The sequence below is a fragment of the Micropterus salmoides genome, unplaced genomic scaffold, assembly GCF_014851395.1.
Source record: "Micropterus salmoides isolate LMB-PRFRI ecotype aquatic unplaced genomic scaffold, ASM1485139v1 Ms_hic_scaffold_4, whole genome shotgun sequence".
Taxonomy (NCBI): domain Eukaryota; kingdom Metazoa; phylum Chordata; class Actinopteri; order Centrarchiformes; family Centrarchidae; genus Micropterus; species Micropterus salmoides.
This window is the reverse complement of record NW_024043372.1, coordinates 31,969,423-31,985,838: the sequence shown is the minus strand read 5'-3', so window position 1 is coordinate 31,985,838 and position 16,416 is coordinate 31,969,423. Positions and strand designations below refer to the sequence as shown.

At 40.4% G+C, this 16,416-nt stretch overlaps 2 protein-coding genes across 2 annotated transcripts in view; one reads left to right on the top strand and one right to left on the bottom strand.

Annotated features, from left to right (window-relative positions):
- Positions 1–7,229, bottom strand: part of LOC119886485 (red-sensitive opsin-like) — an 8,169-nt gene extending 940 nt beyond the window's left edge. The window contains exon 1 of the mRNA XM_038697262.1: positions 7,148–7,229. Coding sequence (XP_038553190.1) covers positions 7,148–7,229 — 82 coding nt within the window. The remainder of the gene's footprint in view (positions 1–7,147) is intronic.
- Positions 7,230–8,802: 1,573 nt separating this feature from the next.
- LOC119886780 (catechol O-methyltransferase B-like) lies at positions 8,803–15,880 on the top strand. The gene is given in 7 exon segments (XM_038697727.1): positions 8,803–8,960; positions 10,046–10,217; positions 14,861–14,978; positions 15,078–15,271; positions 15,361–15,421; positions 15,424–15,491; positions 15,570–15,880. Coding segments are annotated over 7 exon segments (792 nt in total). The 5' UTR covers positions 8,803–8,958; the 3' UTR covers positions 15,747–15,880.
- The last annotated feature ends 536 nt before the right edge of the window (positions 15,881–16,416 follow it).

Genomic DNA, 16,416 nt, shown 5'->3' with positions numbered 1-16,416 from the left:
ATGGATCACCGGTGAAAAAAAAAAAAGAGTTCTTTGTCTTTTCGGTGACTTTATAAAACATAACCTACTGCTAATGGATAAACTCAGGGGAGCAGACAGGGAGATCTCTGTCTAAAATTTATAAATTTAAGGCCTTAAAAAGTCTTAAATTCGCTAATGTTTGTGTTCTAGGTCTTAAATAATTTTAAACGGGTATTTATTTTCCTCTAATGCTCATTGAAATGGCCCCGCAGGGCTCAAGAATGTTTTTTCCTCCCATGGTGTTGTAGTTCTTCCTGTCGCTTTTCCAAATCGGTCCAAATATAATTTGCTGTATTACGACTACAAAAGACAAACAGGCAACTTTCGTGTTATTGCCGTAAGTCTCTTTCAGATTGTACCACAGATATAAAACGGATTTATTCTTCAGCTATGGGGAAGTGCAACCTTATCAGTTCTTGGATGGGAAAAACAGATCTTAGGGCTTAAAACCAGTCTCTAGCAATGTATTTGAAGCCTACTGTTGCTGCTTAATGAATGAGAGCCACTATTAAAATTTCACACAACCATTAATGATGCTGGCTGTCTCCCTCTCCTCGTTCTTCAAAGGATGAGTGAATGTGAGAGAGCGGCAGAAAGTGACGGTGAAAGTTAGCAGATGAAAAGATCAACATTAAGTTGTCAGGTGGCAGGACAGAGGTGAGGACAGACAGGGACGGGTGAGGACGGACGGGCAGACAGGTGGGGACAGAAAAGTGGGGACAGTCATATGAGGATAGACGGGTGAGGACAGACCAGACAGACAGGTGAGATTGAGACAGGTGAGGACGGACAGATGAGGACAGAGGTGAGTGTTGAGAATATTTCTTAAGGGGCTTTGTTGATGTAACAGGGAAAGGTAAGACAGGTCTAGTTTAGAGTAATTTAGCTGACCTCATAAGTGTTTTCTGACACTATAGCTTTGGGTATTTCTCACATGTACTTGTCCTTTTCAGGGAGACAACAATAGACTGATTAGTTAGAGTCAGTTGCTCAGGCATCAGGCTAGCAGATATCAGTGTTCTCTGGGAATCTTACAAGGCTGAGTCCTACAAGAATGTTTACAAGAACTCACTGGCTCCACAGATTAGAGTACAACTCATGGATAGTGATAGATTTCAATATGACGAAGCATTGGAGTCAGATCAGATAGACATCAGATAGATCAGTTGTTCTAGGTGAAAGATGACCTAATAGAGAAACGAAGGGGGACACTAGGGGGAAGAGAGAAACATAAAAGGGACCAACAGATGTCATCCTTCAGATTTGATGTTGGCATTTGACAGGTTCACATGTTGTATGCTGGCATTGACTCCTTTGCCGGGCTCAATAAACAATGCTATGTTAAATCTTCATCAGTCTCCGAAACTTCTTCACACCTGAACCTGGCTCACAATAATTATCTTTAACAGTGAGGACGGTCTTTGGGTACCTGTTGAACAGCGGTTGTGTCTCCGTCCTCAGTCTTTGCAGTTCAAGTAGTAAACTGGCTCAGCTCACCCTGGAATAGATCCTGGAGCCCATGGCAAACCTGAGGCTGAGCCTGAGCAACACCAAGAACAGCTGTCAGTACACACACAGGCTTAATGATCGCTTCAGGTGGGATTGATAACTGAAAGCTGATTGGTTGTGTCTGTCTCTGCCAGTCTTCATTCAGACCCCGATCCTTCAGGCTCTGCAGCACGTTCAGGCCAGCTGTGATGAGGTCCAAAAGATGAGGTACGCACAGGGCTGGACAGATAATCTGGCATACCGGGCAAATGCCCGGTGGGCTGACGTACCTTTGGGGCTGGTGTAACGTAAATTATTTATTTATGTAACTGTTTTTATAGGCCAACGATCGGCCCATAAAGCACGGACAGCGGCCCATTGGATAATTTGGATAACCGATCTGTTTGCTACGGGGCTGCAGCAGCTTCAACGTCAGCTGCAGTACCCTGCATAGAGCAGGCACAGGCACCTGGAAGAGTAAAAGAGCTGTAGCCCCTACCAGGCAGAGGAGGAGGCGTGAGACAGTGAAACAGAGTGACAAAGTGACAGGGCCGAGTGAGAAAGTGAGCAGGAGGAGAGTGGAGGTGAAGCGGGAAGCATGGAGCAGCTCAGCCTGTTGGGAGGGAGCAGGGAGGGAGCATTTACACTGGGGACACTGGGGACATGTAGCCACCACTTTTGAAAGCATTTGTTAACCAAAAAATAAAATAATAATCTACTGATTACTGCATTACATTTTATTATATTTTCATATTGCCACCTGAATTTTGTGCTTCCTTTATAAAAATGAAGACATTTCCACCACAAATTGGTGCAGAAAATGTCTCCAGAATGCAGGAAATAAAGTGTTTAATGCTCAAAATCTTCTAGGGGGAGGACCCCCAGACCCCCAATTAAATATTTCAACTGTAAATATTCTATATAATAGCAGGTCTATTAAATATATTCTTTTCTTGTATTCATGGACACCAGTCTTGTGCGATGTCACGTGTCCGTGTTTCATCACACCCATAATCTGACCCCTAAATGGATTGATGGTGTATTGGTGAGGGGTGTCCGACCGATTTTGGTGGACCGCCTCGGCCAAAAATGGCAGGGCCGATTTTTTGTCCCGGTCCACTTACACACGTGGACGGTGACAGGCAAACTGAAAAAGAGATAGATCTGACAATGGGAGTGAAAGGGACGATTCCCAAAGCATGAGGAAATGTCAAGGTTTGACAAGAGGAGGGTGGATTTAAGCTGATAATTAAATTTAAAGATAAGAGTGACAGGCCTTAAACCCGCTAAAACTGTCAGAGGAGCTAACAAACAAAATGGGAAAAGTTCTATGTAGATTAACAAACTTTTATAACCCGTGCTTACAAATAAATTTATGTGAGTTAGAGAGGGTTATGGAACAAATAAGGAACCCGGTCATATGGGTGGGGATTTTAACTCTCACAACCCTCTTTGGGGTAGTAGAATAAAGGATACTAATGGGAACACTATAGAAGAATTTATGGACAGATGGAGATTAGTTATTTAAATGATGGCAGACCAGCTAGATTTGATATTAGAACAGGAAATGTCTCATGCATAGACTTAGCATTAGCATCCAGTGAACTAGCAAGAGTTGGAGAGTGGGATTGTTTGGACAGATATACAATAGGAAGTGATCATTATCCAATACTATTGAGGTTTGGGAAGACTATACTGAGTGAAGAACAGGGCAACCAAAAATTCTTTAATTATAGTAAGGCAGATCTGAAAGGTGCAATAAAAAATAGAGGAAGTAAATGGGGAAGGGACAGTAGAGGAATGGAACAACAGTTTATGTGAAATGATGATGAGTGCAAATGAATCTATCCCGATAAAGAAGTACTCCAAAGGAAAATTAGTGTACCATGGTGGAACAAGGACTGTGAGAAAGCAGTAAGAGATAGAAATCGTGGGTATAGAGCATTGAGGAAATATCCAACAGAAGATAAAGCAGTAGAGTATAAAAGACTGCGAGCCAAAGCACGCAGAGTGATTAAGACTGCAAAAAAAGAGTGCTGGAGAAGATATTGTGGAAAATTAGGGGCAGAGACAGCAGTAGCAGATATATGGTGGACAGTACACCGTATGTCAGGAAGCAATATAAAAAAGAAAATGCCAGTTTTAGAGGAGGAGGGCTTGGTTGCCACACATGATTTGGATAAAGCAAAACTATGTGAAAATAACTTTAGAGTAGTTCACAGCGGAGCTAACATTGGTGAAGCAGGTATAAGGAAAAGAAAAGAGATATTAGAGCAAAATCGGGACAAACTTTAGGTAAATCATGATAATTCTGATGTGTGTAATTTATTTTTTTCATTAGAAGAATTACACAGGGCAATTGGAAAAGGGAGGAAAACAGCTCCAGGATTAGCTATGAGATCGTGAGGAATCTAAGTGATCTGGTTTTGGAGGAAATCTTGTCCTTAATAAATTACATATGGCAGGAGGGAATTCTTCCTATCTCATGGAAGTTTGCAGATGATGGGGCCATCTGGAAAAGGGGCAGGAATATCAAACAAATAACTGAGCGAATGCAGGTAGCGCTGAACAAGGTAACTAGTTGGGGTGAAAAGTGGGGATTTAAGATCTCAGTAGATAAGTCAAAGTACATAATATTTGGTAATAAGAAAACTGAAGGTGGTGGTTTATTTATGTATGAACAAGCAATTGAGAGGGAAGAGGAGTTCAAATTCTTGGTTGTGCACTTTGATGAGAAGCTTACATGGAAAAAGCAGATAAATAATATAGTAAATAAGTGTGAAAAAGTGATAAATGTAATAAGTTCCCTCTCAGGTAGTACATGGGGTGCAGGCAGAGATACTCAACTAATGATCTACAGGGCAATGATAAGATCTAGACTGGATTATGTTATGGGACAGCAGCTGAAACACATTTAAAAAGGCTGGAAGTAATACAGACTAAGGCACTGAGACTATGTTGAGGGGCCCTTTGTACAACTCCAGTCCTGGCTTTACTGGTAGAGATGGGGGAAATGCCACTATCAATTCGACGGGAGAAATTGGCAATGCAGTATATTGTTAAGTTATGGGCACATAAAGGAGAACACCCTTCAAAAATAGTACTACTTAATGCATGGGAGTGGGAGTCAGGGAAAAGAAGGAAGGAATGTTTTATATTTAACATCAGTAAAAAGGTGGAGAAACTGGGACTGAAGGAGGTAGGGGTGGCCCTGCAAGTTCACTGGTCAGTTGTAGTTAGTTGCTCTAACGGACAAGGGTCCTCTCCTCCAGGATCTTCTGAGTGATCGTAAGTTTGATTTTCTGTGTTTAACTGAAACATGGCAACAACCTAATGACTTTTCACAACTGAATGAATCTACTCACCCTGGGTTTGTTTACATCTGTCAACCCCGTGACTCGGGCAGAGGGGAGGTCTCTCCATAATATACCGCGAGAATTGGAAAATCTCACCCGTTTCTGTACCTTCTTACGGTTCATTTGAATCCATCACCCCACAGCTGAACAGTCCTATTCCAACTATAGTGGCCACTGTCTATCGTCCACCCAAGCCAATACTGACTTTATTAATGAATTTGCTGCTTTGCTCACATTTATCTGCTCACTCTCCCCTAACGTAATACTGGATTTTAATATACATATGGACAATACCTCTAATGCATACACAAGGGAATTTACATCTTGCCTGGACAGTTTTGGATTGGCGCAACATATTCACTTTCCCACTCACTCCAAAGATCATGTTTTGGACTTGGTTTCTGCTCTGGTGTCACTCCTCATGGTTACACTGCAGCCGACCTCCCCATTTCTGATCACATGTTAATTTCTTTTAATGTCAACTTAACACTGTCCAAAATAAAACTGCCATGTGTCATTTCATTCAGAAATATCAAGGACATTAATTTAAACACTCTCTCTACTGAAATTGACTGGCTCCCCAGTATAAACTGTTTTTCCAACACCGATGATCTGGTTTTTCACTACAATGATGGCCTACAAAACATTTTAAATTCTTGGGACTATGCCAGCTCAAGGTAAAAGGTTGTCGCCTGGAACGCCTTTACAAGAAAACTGGACATTCTCCACTACAAGGACGGTCTTTCTACAGCCAAATTCACCTATTATGCAAATATAATCAGTTCAGGCAAAGGTAATACCAGAACCCTGTTCTCCATGGTCAACAACATACTACGACCACCGGACTCTCTCGCACCTCATCTGTACTCATCTGCTTACTGTAACTCCTTAATGTCATTTTTTACACAGGATTCACCAGCAACTGACTACTAATACCTCTGACCGTCTTTCTTCTTCAGTTCTTCCGACACCTCTTTCTTGTTCATTTTCAAGTTTCACGCTTCCCTCTGTTGCTGAAATATTGGACATTATTAGAAATCCGAAACCAACTACTTGTCAGTTTGACCCTCTTCCTACCGACTTAGTAAAAGCCTGCTTACCCTGTCTCTCTTCCCAAATAACTACCATTATACATTCCTCTCTCACCTCTGGTATTGTTCCCTTGTCTCTGAAATTAGCTGTCCTATACTTAAGAAACCTGGTGCAGACCCCAACAATTTCAACAACTTCCGTTCTATTTCTAACCTACCTTTTCTTTCTATAATCCTTGAAAAAACACACTTATATCAGGTCCATGCGCACATGTCTGACAATAACCTCTATGAACAATTCCAATCTGGTTTCCGTCCCTGCCATAGCACAGAAACAGCGCTGGTAAAAATCACCAATGATCTTCTCATGGCATCTGATTCTGGACTACTAACTATTCTCATCCTCCTTGATCCTTTGTCACCATGTCTCATAACATCCTCCTTGACAGATTAGTCTCTATTGGTTTCACACACCCTTGGACTGGTTTAAATCATATCTCTCTGGCCGCACTCAGTTCATCCAACTCATACATTTCAAATCAGAGCTATCCCCTGTCACTATCGATGTTCCCCAGGGCACTGTCCTGGGGCCCCTTCGGTTCATCATCTATCTACTTCCTCTTGGCCATATCTTTTGTAAATTTAACATCCATTTCCACTGCTATGCGGATGACAAATCCCTGTTCTCTTGCAACTTCCTCAAACTTAAGTGACAAAACCAAGGTTCTTCTCATTGGCACCAAATCCACTTTGACTAAATCTGTTTTTCTCTCACCAATGACAACTCCACAGTTTCCCCCTCCCCTCAGGTCAAGAGTCTGGGTGTGATCCTCGACAGCACACTTTCATTTAAAGCTCACATTAATAATATTACTCGTTCTGCATACTTCCATTTACGCCTCCGACAGTCTCTCCCACCAGTACAACCATTCTCGTTCACACACTGGTCACACCCGCATTGATTATTGTAATTCTCTTCTTGTTGGTCTTCCCCTCAAATCCATACATAAACTTCAACTGGTTCAGAACTCTGCTGCCCGTATCATCACCGGAACCCCTCCTATTAATCATATTACTCCTGTCCTTCAGCAGCTTCACTGGCTCCCAGTTAAATACCACATTGATTTCAAGAATCTGCTCCTGACCTTCAAGGCCATTCATAACCTCGCTCCTCTGTACCTCACTGACCTCCTTCATATTAACACCCCACCTGTACTCTTAGGTCATCTTCTTCTATTCACCTCACTGTACCTCCTGCTCGTCTGACCACCATGGGGTTCAGAGCCTTCAGCCGCTCTGCCCCTCGTCTCTGGAACTCTCTTCCACCAGACATCCGCAACATTGACTCACTTTCCATTTTTAAATCCCGCCTGAAAACACATCTTTAGCAAGTGTAGCTTTTGGGGTGTAGTTTATTATTGCCTCCCTGTCTGCTCCCCTGAGTTTATCCATCATCAGTAGGTTAAGTTCTACTCTTTTTTCTTTCTTTTTTTATTCCCCACTGGTGATCCATTTTTCACGTCAGCAGGTGCATCCCGGTGTTTCATTGCTGACATTGTCCGATGCCAGTTTTTTAGACATCACTCAACCCTAATTTGAATACACTGATTAACACTGCAAGTAATTTTGTACTGCATTTCCTTTGTGCATTTCTTTTTTTAAAGTCGTGATATAGGTTTTAAATTTCATTTATAATGGTCTTAAATTTGACCAGGTGAAACCTGCAGAAACCCTGATATTGTTCCATTACTTCGTCTACCCGACTTAACAATTTGCACAGTGTGGGACTTCTTTAAACTGTCTTCATTAGCTATCTTTATTTGCCTATGATTCCATAAAATTACACATTTAAAGCTCAATTTTATATTATTATATTATATTATGCTAAATTTTATTTAGGTCAAGAGATTCAAGTTATTATCACTTGACACCAAAATATCTCATTAAGAATCTGGAAATAGAGAATGTACAACATTATTGAAAAAAAGAATGAAAACAAATTGATAATCAAAATTGTTGCTGGTTAATTATCTGATCAAGCAGTCAATTACTTTGTCAATTCAGCTTTATGCAAGATGTGCCTTATTTTTTTTGTCTGTACAAATGACAGAACGTTTTGATAATAATAAAGGGAACTTGAATTGTAATAATGGAGTTGTATTCATATTTTTCAGGAGTACTATCTGAAAATGGGCATTTTGTAAATTTCAAGTTGACTAGCAGTAATTTTGAGCGAGTTTCCATTGGTATTTGAGTCTAGCACAATTCATTTTTTGAGTAGTTTTCCCTCAGAGTATAAGTTGTCCACAATTAAATTTATTGAGTAAAGAATCAGTGGAATTTAATTTTAATATGCATCAGTGAATCAATGTAGTGTAGTATGCGGAAATTAAAGGTTTTTTAGAAATGTATTATATTTAAGTTGAGGTTTACTCAAAATATTATTTCCACTACTTAAAAAGTTTGAGGTAATCAGGTTCCACAAATATTTTGAGTTTTCTGAACTTATTTGGGTTTACAGTATGACATATGAGGTGGATTTACTCACACATCACTCACAGCCTCAGAAATGTCCACTTGAAGGATTACCCTGATGACTCACTACAGAAAAGGGCACTTTATTTGTTGCATTATTAAAAAATACTGCATTCTGCGATAGTAACTTCATTTAAGGTACCTTTGGAGAAAAAGGTGAAAATGGAATCAAAATGGAACTGAAATACTTAATATCACTGCTACTGGATGAAACAGCACCCAGTTAACCTGAAGAAATGCCAAGCAGGAATTACTCCCCATCTTTTTTTGCAATCCTTGAGTGTGTGTGTGTGTGTGTGTGTGTGTGTGTGTGTGTGTGTGTGTACGCACATGTGACCACTGAGAGTTGGACTGCTGTGCATTCCCGGCATGCTCACATTCAGCAGAGCTCTGAGAGGGGGATGGAAGGAAGAGGGAGGAGTTAGTCTCATGTAAACACACGCATATGTCTGGCTGTTGGAAAACTCAGATTTTCCTCCAGCGGCGAGAGGAGGTGAGAAGGGACAGGGAGCTTCGCCTGAACACACATGTAAGCCGTATTTTCTGTTCGATTTCAATGAGAGACCCTTTCAGAATGCATGAGGGGATTTTTTTTTTTTTAACATGTTTTTTTTTAGTGTTTCTTCCTGGGCTCTGTCTGGTTTTAATTTCTGTTTTTAACTGAAGAATGTGTGCACTTGGGATAACAAAATTGCTGATGATTGTCCTCTCTCAAGCCATTTCATAAAAAAAATATATATATATATATATTTTCAATAATGAACAAGTTTTGGATATATGGAGTCTTATTATATATTCTTGTTCTTCTTCCTATTCTTTGTTTGAAAAAGAGATTGAATTCTGCTAGATAGCATGCACAGCGTGCAACTTGAGTGTCTGTTTTTCAAGTGTTCCATGCCAAGACTACTCTGCAGCTCTGTTTCTGAATCTACTGGTTGTGTGTAACGTTTCGTTAGAATGAAGCCAAAGCAAAGGTTAAAGTCCCAGTGCTCTGCCTTTTGTGACACAGCTCTTAACCCCGGGCCAGTTGCCATGCAACTCAAATTCCAAATCAAAAGGAATTACCTCAACCACCACTGGTCTTTCACAGTTGCATTAAAAGTGCAAGGTAATGCCGTTTCCAGCAATGCTCTTCACTGCTACCCCACAAAAGGGGTCCTTGTTTAGGATTCCGGCTGTGTTGTTCACCTTCTTTTTGCTCTGTTCTTCCCAGTTCATCTGTGCTCAAGATACTAAGCAGACTAATTGCCTCTGAGAGTGGGAAAGCTGCACACAAAGCGCTGTGTTGTGTGTTTATTGATATTAAATAATATCCAGCAGTGATATCATCACATTGAGGTGTGTGTGGGTGTGCAGCTTGGACTTGGCAGCTGCAGCAGATAATGGAAACAGGATCAGTAACTGTATTGTACACTGCATAATAAACACCCATCTCATTAGCCCTACACAAAGGGAGAGGTGGAGGGAGGGGAGATATGACAGCTCCCATTTATCTCATGCAGATGTGTTGTTATTGCACTGTGTGTCTGCGGCTCATTTATCACAGCCTCTTTCCACAATGCAGCACCATCTAACCATGTTGTGTTGATGTTTATGCTCATGTCTTGGTTGCAGGATGTGGCTGAATCTTCTTTACAACTGTGCCGGTGGAGCAGCTCTTCTGTATGCTCTGTACAGATGGGTGATCCCCGCTGCTGTGCAGTATCACGGAGGACTGGCACTCATTTGGCATGATGTCATTGTGGATCGGATGCTGAACATGCTGACCCAGTCCACACGTCCTCAGGTGTGCCTTCAGTTCAAATCAATTTGATGTATATAGCACCAATTCATAACAGAAGCTATCTCATTTCATTTCTCATATAGAGCAGGTCCACACCATACTCTGATATTATTAATGATTAATTCCCACCACAAGCAAGCACTTGGCGACAGTGGCAAGCAAAAACTCCCTTTTAGCAGGTGGAAAACTTGAGCAGAAACTAGACTCATGGGTTTGCGGCCATCTGCCTCGACCGGTTGGGGGTGGGGGAAGTGAGGGGTTGGGGGGTAAGGCAATACTAAAGGTTGTAGTGGTACAGACATCACTAAAAGTGAATAATAGTACTAATAATAACAGCAATATTAGTGATAAGAATAATAGGACTAATAATTGTAGCAGCGAGTGTCAAGCAGGAACAGACCGCCCAGGGACGAGAAAGCACAAAACTATAAGAGGGGAATAAGTCGAGTTAGTAACGTGTACTGAAGGGAAAAGAAGGTGAGATCATGGGAAATCTCTCTGCAGTCTAGGCCTATAGCAGCATAACTAAGGGATGGTTCAGGACTCACCTGAGCCAGCCCTAACTATAAGCTTTATCAAAGAGGAAAGTCTTAAGCCTACTCTTAAATGTGGAGATGGTGTCTGCCTCCTGAACCCAAACAGGGACCCCAGGAGAGGAGCTTGATAGCTGAATGCTCTGGTTCCTATTCTGCTTTTGGAGATTCTAGGAACCACAAGTAACTCTGCATTCTGGGAGCGCCATGTTCTAGTGGCATATTAAGGATTTTAAATTCTATTCTGGATTTTACAGGGAGCCAGTGCGGAAAAGCTAATATACAGTTTTCCCCTCTTACATGGGCACCTCTTACACCTTAACACCAGATTGGTTTGATGTAATCCTGCAAGTAGAGGAGACTGAGTGATCACCAGAAAATGTCAATACCACTAAAGTGCATGTTTGTACAGCAAAGTTGTAGTTATAATAAAGTATGCATTTTATGAATGCTCTAATACAAATTAAATCAGCCTTTAATGATTATTACTAAACAAGACTAACTATGCTATGCTATGCTAACAGCTCTGTGAAGCTGGCACAGCAGTGCTTTTAGGGAAATGCTAACGTAAGCCTGCTAACATGCTCAAAATGACAATGCAAACATGTTGATGAGCAGGTATAATTTTTTTTTACCATGTTTGCCATCTTAATTTAGGGTGTTAGCATGCTAACATTAGTTAATTAGCACGTAACACAAAGTGCAGCTGAGGGTGATGAGGAATGTCATTAGTTTTGCAGGTATTAGGTAAATAAAAATGTTGGCATGTTAATGGAGCTACAAGAAAAATAAGTGAAAAACCATAGTCAGCAGACTTCATTCTCTGGGGACCATGAATGTCTGTACAAGCTTTCATACCAATCCATCCAACAATTGTGGAGATATTTCAATCTGGACCGAACTGGCATTTTTTAAATCATGGCCTCTTGTTCCACATTGAGGACGTTGATAAACTTCACACACTTTCACAGAGTGATGTAAAAAACTCAGTCAGCTGCAGGTCAGGAATAGATTTAACATGAAACAATAGACGTTTCACTGGTGTAACTAATACCATTCATAATTGATGCATTCTATTTAGGTGTCCCACTGCCCAACTATAGTGCATGCTGGTTTACTGGGACACTTCAGTTGTTATTAGTTACACCTGTGCTTCTCCTACAATGACAAGCCAAATGCTTTTACCATACTGGAGAACAAAACATAATCTACTCTCATTAACAATGACTACTGAAGTATATGGTCAAAAACTCAAGTTAAATTGTATCATATTATATCTATCAGTGGACAGCACAGAGACAATAAAAATGCCATGGTGGTGGTATTCACAAAGTACAGCAAAATACTGATAACACAAGCACAAAGTATGCACAATAAAAAGTAGAAGCCGATAACAATATCGCTTTGATTAACTACTTGACCTTTCATACAGTTACAGCATGTGACACAGGTACTCATGACCAAGACCAGAGTGTATCGAGACCGAGACAAGACCAAGACTTTCAGGGGTTGAGACCAAGACCAAGGGAAGGCAAGACCAAGTCAAGACCAAGACCAGTGCCACTACATGACACACAATAAAATGTAGAACAAGATCATAGGCACTTCTCAAACTGATCTGAAAGATCCACATTCCCATAAAACATACAAACACTATGAGCTGAAATCATCTAAACCATCTTTATTCAATGTTCATTTTCCATGTTGTACCATCCACCTAACACAACAAAAAAAAAAACATGTGTGCAAGCATTAGGTTTTCTGGATGACCCTTATCTTCCATATTTGATCCTTCATATTAGATTTGCAACTGTTTATTTATTTTAAATTAGCAATGAGTCACATTATTGGTTGCATTTGAAGCAGTAACATCCAAATTAAGGGTGTTAGCAAAGAAAATCAGACAGTGCACAGGCAATTTATTGATATTGAATGGTCTGGAAATAAAATCCAGGGTCTTCTATGTTTGAGACTGAGACAAGAGAGTAGAAATACGGTCGATTCTGAAACGAGAACAAGTCCTTCAAATAGTGGTTTTGAGACCAAGACCGATCTCGAGTACCACAACACTTGACACAGGCATACACCCATACACACAATAAGTATGCATATAAGAGTACTAATGTGTGAATCCACACGTGTTCATTGTTTCCTGAAAAGAGCTCCTTCTTTTTTGTTCTTTATCTGTCCTTAATAAAAGAAAGAAAAAGAAAAAGCTTTAAGCTATGTCTTTTGATTACAATTTGTTAAATTTTACTTACTTTACTGAACAGATACTAATAGCAGAATATATACAAACCTTAACTTTACATTTTATAATCTGACTTACATTTGTATGCCGGGGAACCATATGCACCTAAAGCACAGAGCACATTTGGGTGTGGATTTCTAGATGGGGTTCAGACATAAGGTGGGCAGTTCACCAGATGGACTTTGTTAGGCCTATTTTAGGGGGGCTAAAGCGACCCTAAAGTGGTCCCTTCAACCCCCCACAATAATAAAAAAAAATATTATTAGATTCCAATTTTTTTTTACAGTACAATAGAATAATTCAAATTCAAAATAATTTGTATTAATTGGCTTAAAATAATCGTTCGGGCACTAGGCTTTTAAGGGAGGCTGCATATCATTGTTTCTCTGCCGCGCAATGTTACCCTGAACGCACACAAACACACATACAGACATGGTGAAGGAAGATTGATTCAACGTGGTGAGTGATAGAGTGAAATTGTAAGTTGTGCTTAAATTTAGCCATGTTTACTTGAGGTAAAGGAAATATATTTTAGTTGGCTGTGTAAAACAACATACTAGTTGGCGTGAACGCCATCAATCTATATTATAGGATTTCAAAACAATATCAGTCCCCACAGAATATTGTTAGTGAAAACTAAATTTCATAGTGTCCCTGATAATGCTATATACCAGTATATCCTTCAATTCATTGACCAGATAGATATTGGCGGATGTTTCAGGAGAGAGAAAGAAGCAGGAGATTGGCAGTACAGGTGATTATACCCACAGATACACGAAAATATAATAAAATGAAAGCAATCATTTATACATGAATTCATACATATTGTAATTATTACTCCAAATGGTTTATTCCTTCCGCCATTAGGTTATTAAATTCAGACAGTAGCCACTTTAACTAGGATCCTTATCAGCCGCTTTCATAATAAAGTATCTATTGATAACACCCTTACTACTTTATTGGAAACCTGATGGAGGACTGTATACTGAAACACATAAACTCATTAGAAAAGGTCCATGTATAAGACAACCAGAATGAGACCTAAATGCAAACTCAGAGTCAGAGTCAGATGAACTTAAAAGATGCTCTGGTTCCACAAAAACACCAACTGCCTAAGGTGCTGCCTACACAGTATGCATTCAATCCAATGTGCAGGGGGATAGCAGCTCACACTGGGGATGATCTGATGGAAACCAGCAACCTCAGCAAACATGCTGAGGGTAGAGTAATAAGAAAAATAACCATACGTACATATGCCTTGTGTCAACACGTGTTCAGGATTGCCTCTCTCTTTTTTTTTAAATTGGACAATAACACAAACACCTTTTCTCATTATACTTCCTTTATTTTTTATGCTTGCTTTTAAAATATTTTTGCTAAGACTTAAAGCCACATTTTTACACACTTGACTTTATTCCATATTGAAAGAGCATCCAGCTTTTTTATACAACACACATTCATTCTGTAACTATCTATGAAATATGTAAAAATGAATTTAATGCTTTTCAACACCGTTAATGAAATTCATTTCAAAAAGATAATTAGCACTTGTCCGTAGTCGATGGAAGTACCTTTTGCCTCAAGTACAGTGTTACATGTTTTTAAAGATAATTATGTGCCTTACATACATAATTATTGCTCTTTATTGCTATTCTGTTGAATCTCCTTAATAAAATCCCTATTAAATTAAATTTGAAGAGCAAGAGGGTGGACACCAACAAATGGGATCTGTCCTTTAAATATGGGGTCACAACCTGGCAACCCAGAAGTTATTTTACGTATGGTTATTAAAAGGGTAGTTAGTGACACCTTTTATAAAAATGCCCTATTGTAAAGTGATACTGTTTTTTTGATCCCTTCAGCGGATCCTGAGTGCAGTACAGAAGAACGCCACTAGAGGAGACCCTCGCAGCGTAGTCAAAGCCATCGATGATTTCTGCAGACACAAGGAGTGGGCCATGAATGTGGGGGATGAGAAAGGTATTTGTCATTATATGACTATGTGCTTCATGTGTAAAATCATTACCTTACTTGACCGCTGTGTGTTTTGGTATTTATTTTTCCTGTTTTGGGCCACAGGCTGTATTCTTGACTCAGTGGTGTCTGAGGTAAACCCAGCCACTGTGTTGGAGCTGGGAACCTACTGTGGCTACTCCACGGTGCGGATCGCCAGCCTGCTTCCCCCTCACGCCAAGCTCATCACTCTTGAATTTAACCCAGACTTTGCTGCAATTGCTCGACAAGTCATTGCTTGGGCAGGATTGAAGGAAAAGGTAAAGCCAGATGTCTCCACATAAACTGAAAACCAATGATTCGCATAGTGTGTGCAGGTCAGAAGACAGTGTGTGTTTCTTCTTTATAGGTCCAGTTAGTTGAAGGAGCTTCTGGTGACTGGATCCCCAAAATGAATGAGCAATTTGGTGTGAAACATTTGATTTGGTTTTCCTGGATCACTGGAAGGATCGGTACCTTCCTGACACAAAACTGATGGAGGCAAGTTTGTGAAGCTCATTTTATACAGATCAAACTCTTGAATTTTCTGCCATGACACCCTCTTTGCTTTTTCATCAGGAGTGTGGCCTCCTCAGGAAAGGCACCATCCTGCTGGCAGACAACGTCATCTGCCCCGGAACTCCAGACTACCTGGAATATATCCGCAGCCCGAGATACAAAAGCCAGTACTTCAAATCTCATCTGGAGTACACCAAAGTGGAGGATGGCTTGGAAAAGTCTGTCTTTTTAGGGTAGTTTTTAACAGAAACTGTCATGTTTTACACAGGTTATCTTCACAGAGCAGACTTAAAATCAGGAGTTAAATGTTTTTCTAATATGTATTAGTGTGTTAACTTGATATTAAAAGTAGCATGTGAAGGGAAACCAAATAGTTTGTTTGTGTGCTTTATTTTTCTAACACCTTAATGGAAATCCCAGTTCTTGATGCACTCTCTCAGAGGTCTATAGTGGTACAGTAGGCGGCAGTAGCAATACTATGTTCATGCATGTAATTGACAGATAATGAGCTATAAACTGATCCTGGGGCTGCTTTTCCCTGAGCATCGACTCAAATCAATAATAAATCTAATCCAGCATGCATTCTGTGTTGCAGAAACCTCTTTTCTACTCTGTTATCCTCCACCATTATGCTAGTGTTGACAGGTGTGTGAGAGTGAGCGTGTGTGTGGTGTCAGTGTGTGTGGCGTGAGCGAGTATGAATCAAATCGCTGCTTATCTAATCTCCTAAAGTGACAGAGTTCCATCATGGGTGTGGTGGCGTGTGTGTGGGGGGGGTGCATTTGGTTCAGCTGTATGGGGGGAAAAAAAAATGGGCTAGTCCACCTAGTGCTTTCTTCACAGACGCCTGCATGATAATCCCAATCTGTGGCCATTAGTGCACGGGAACGAGCAAGGAAAGAGTTCA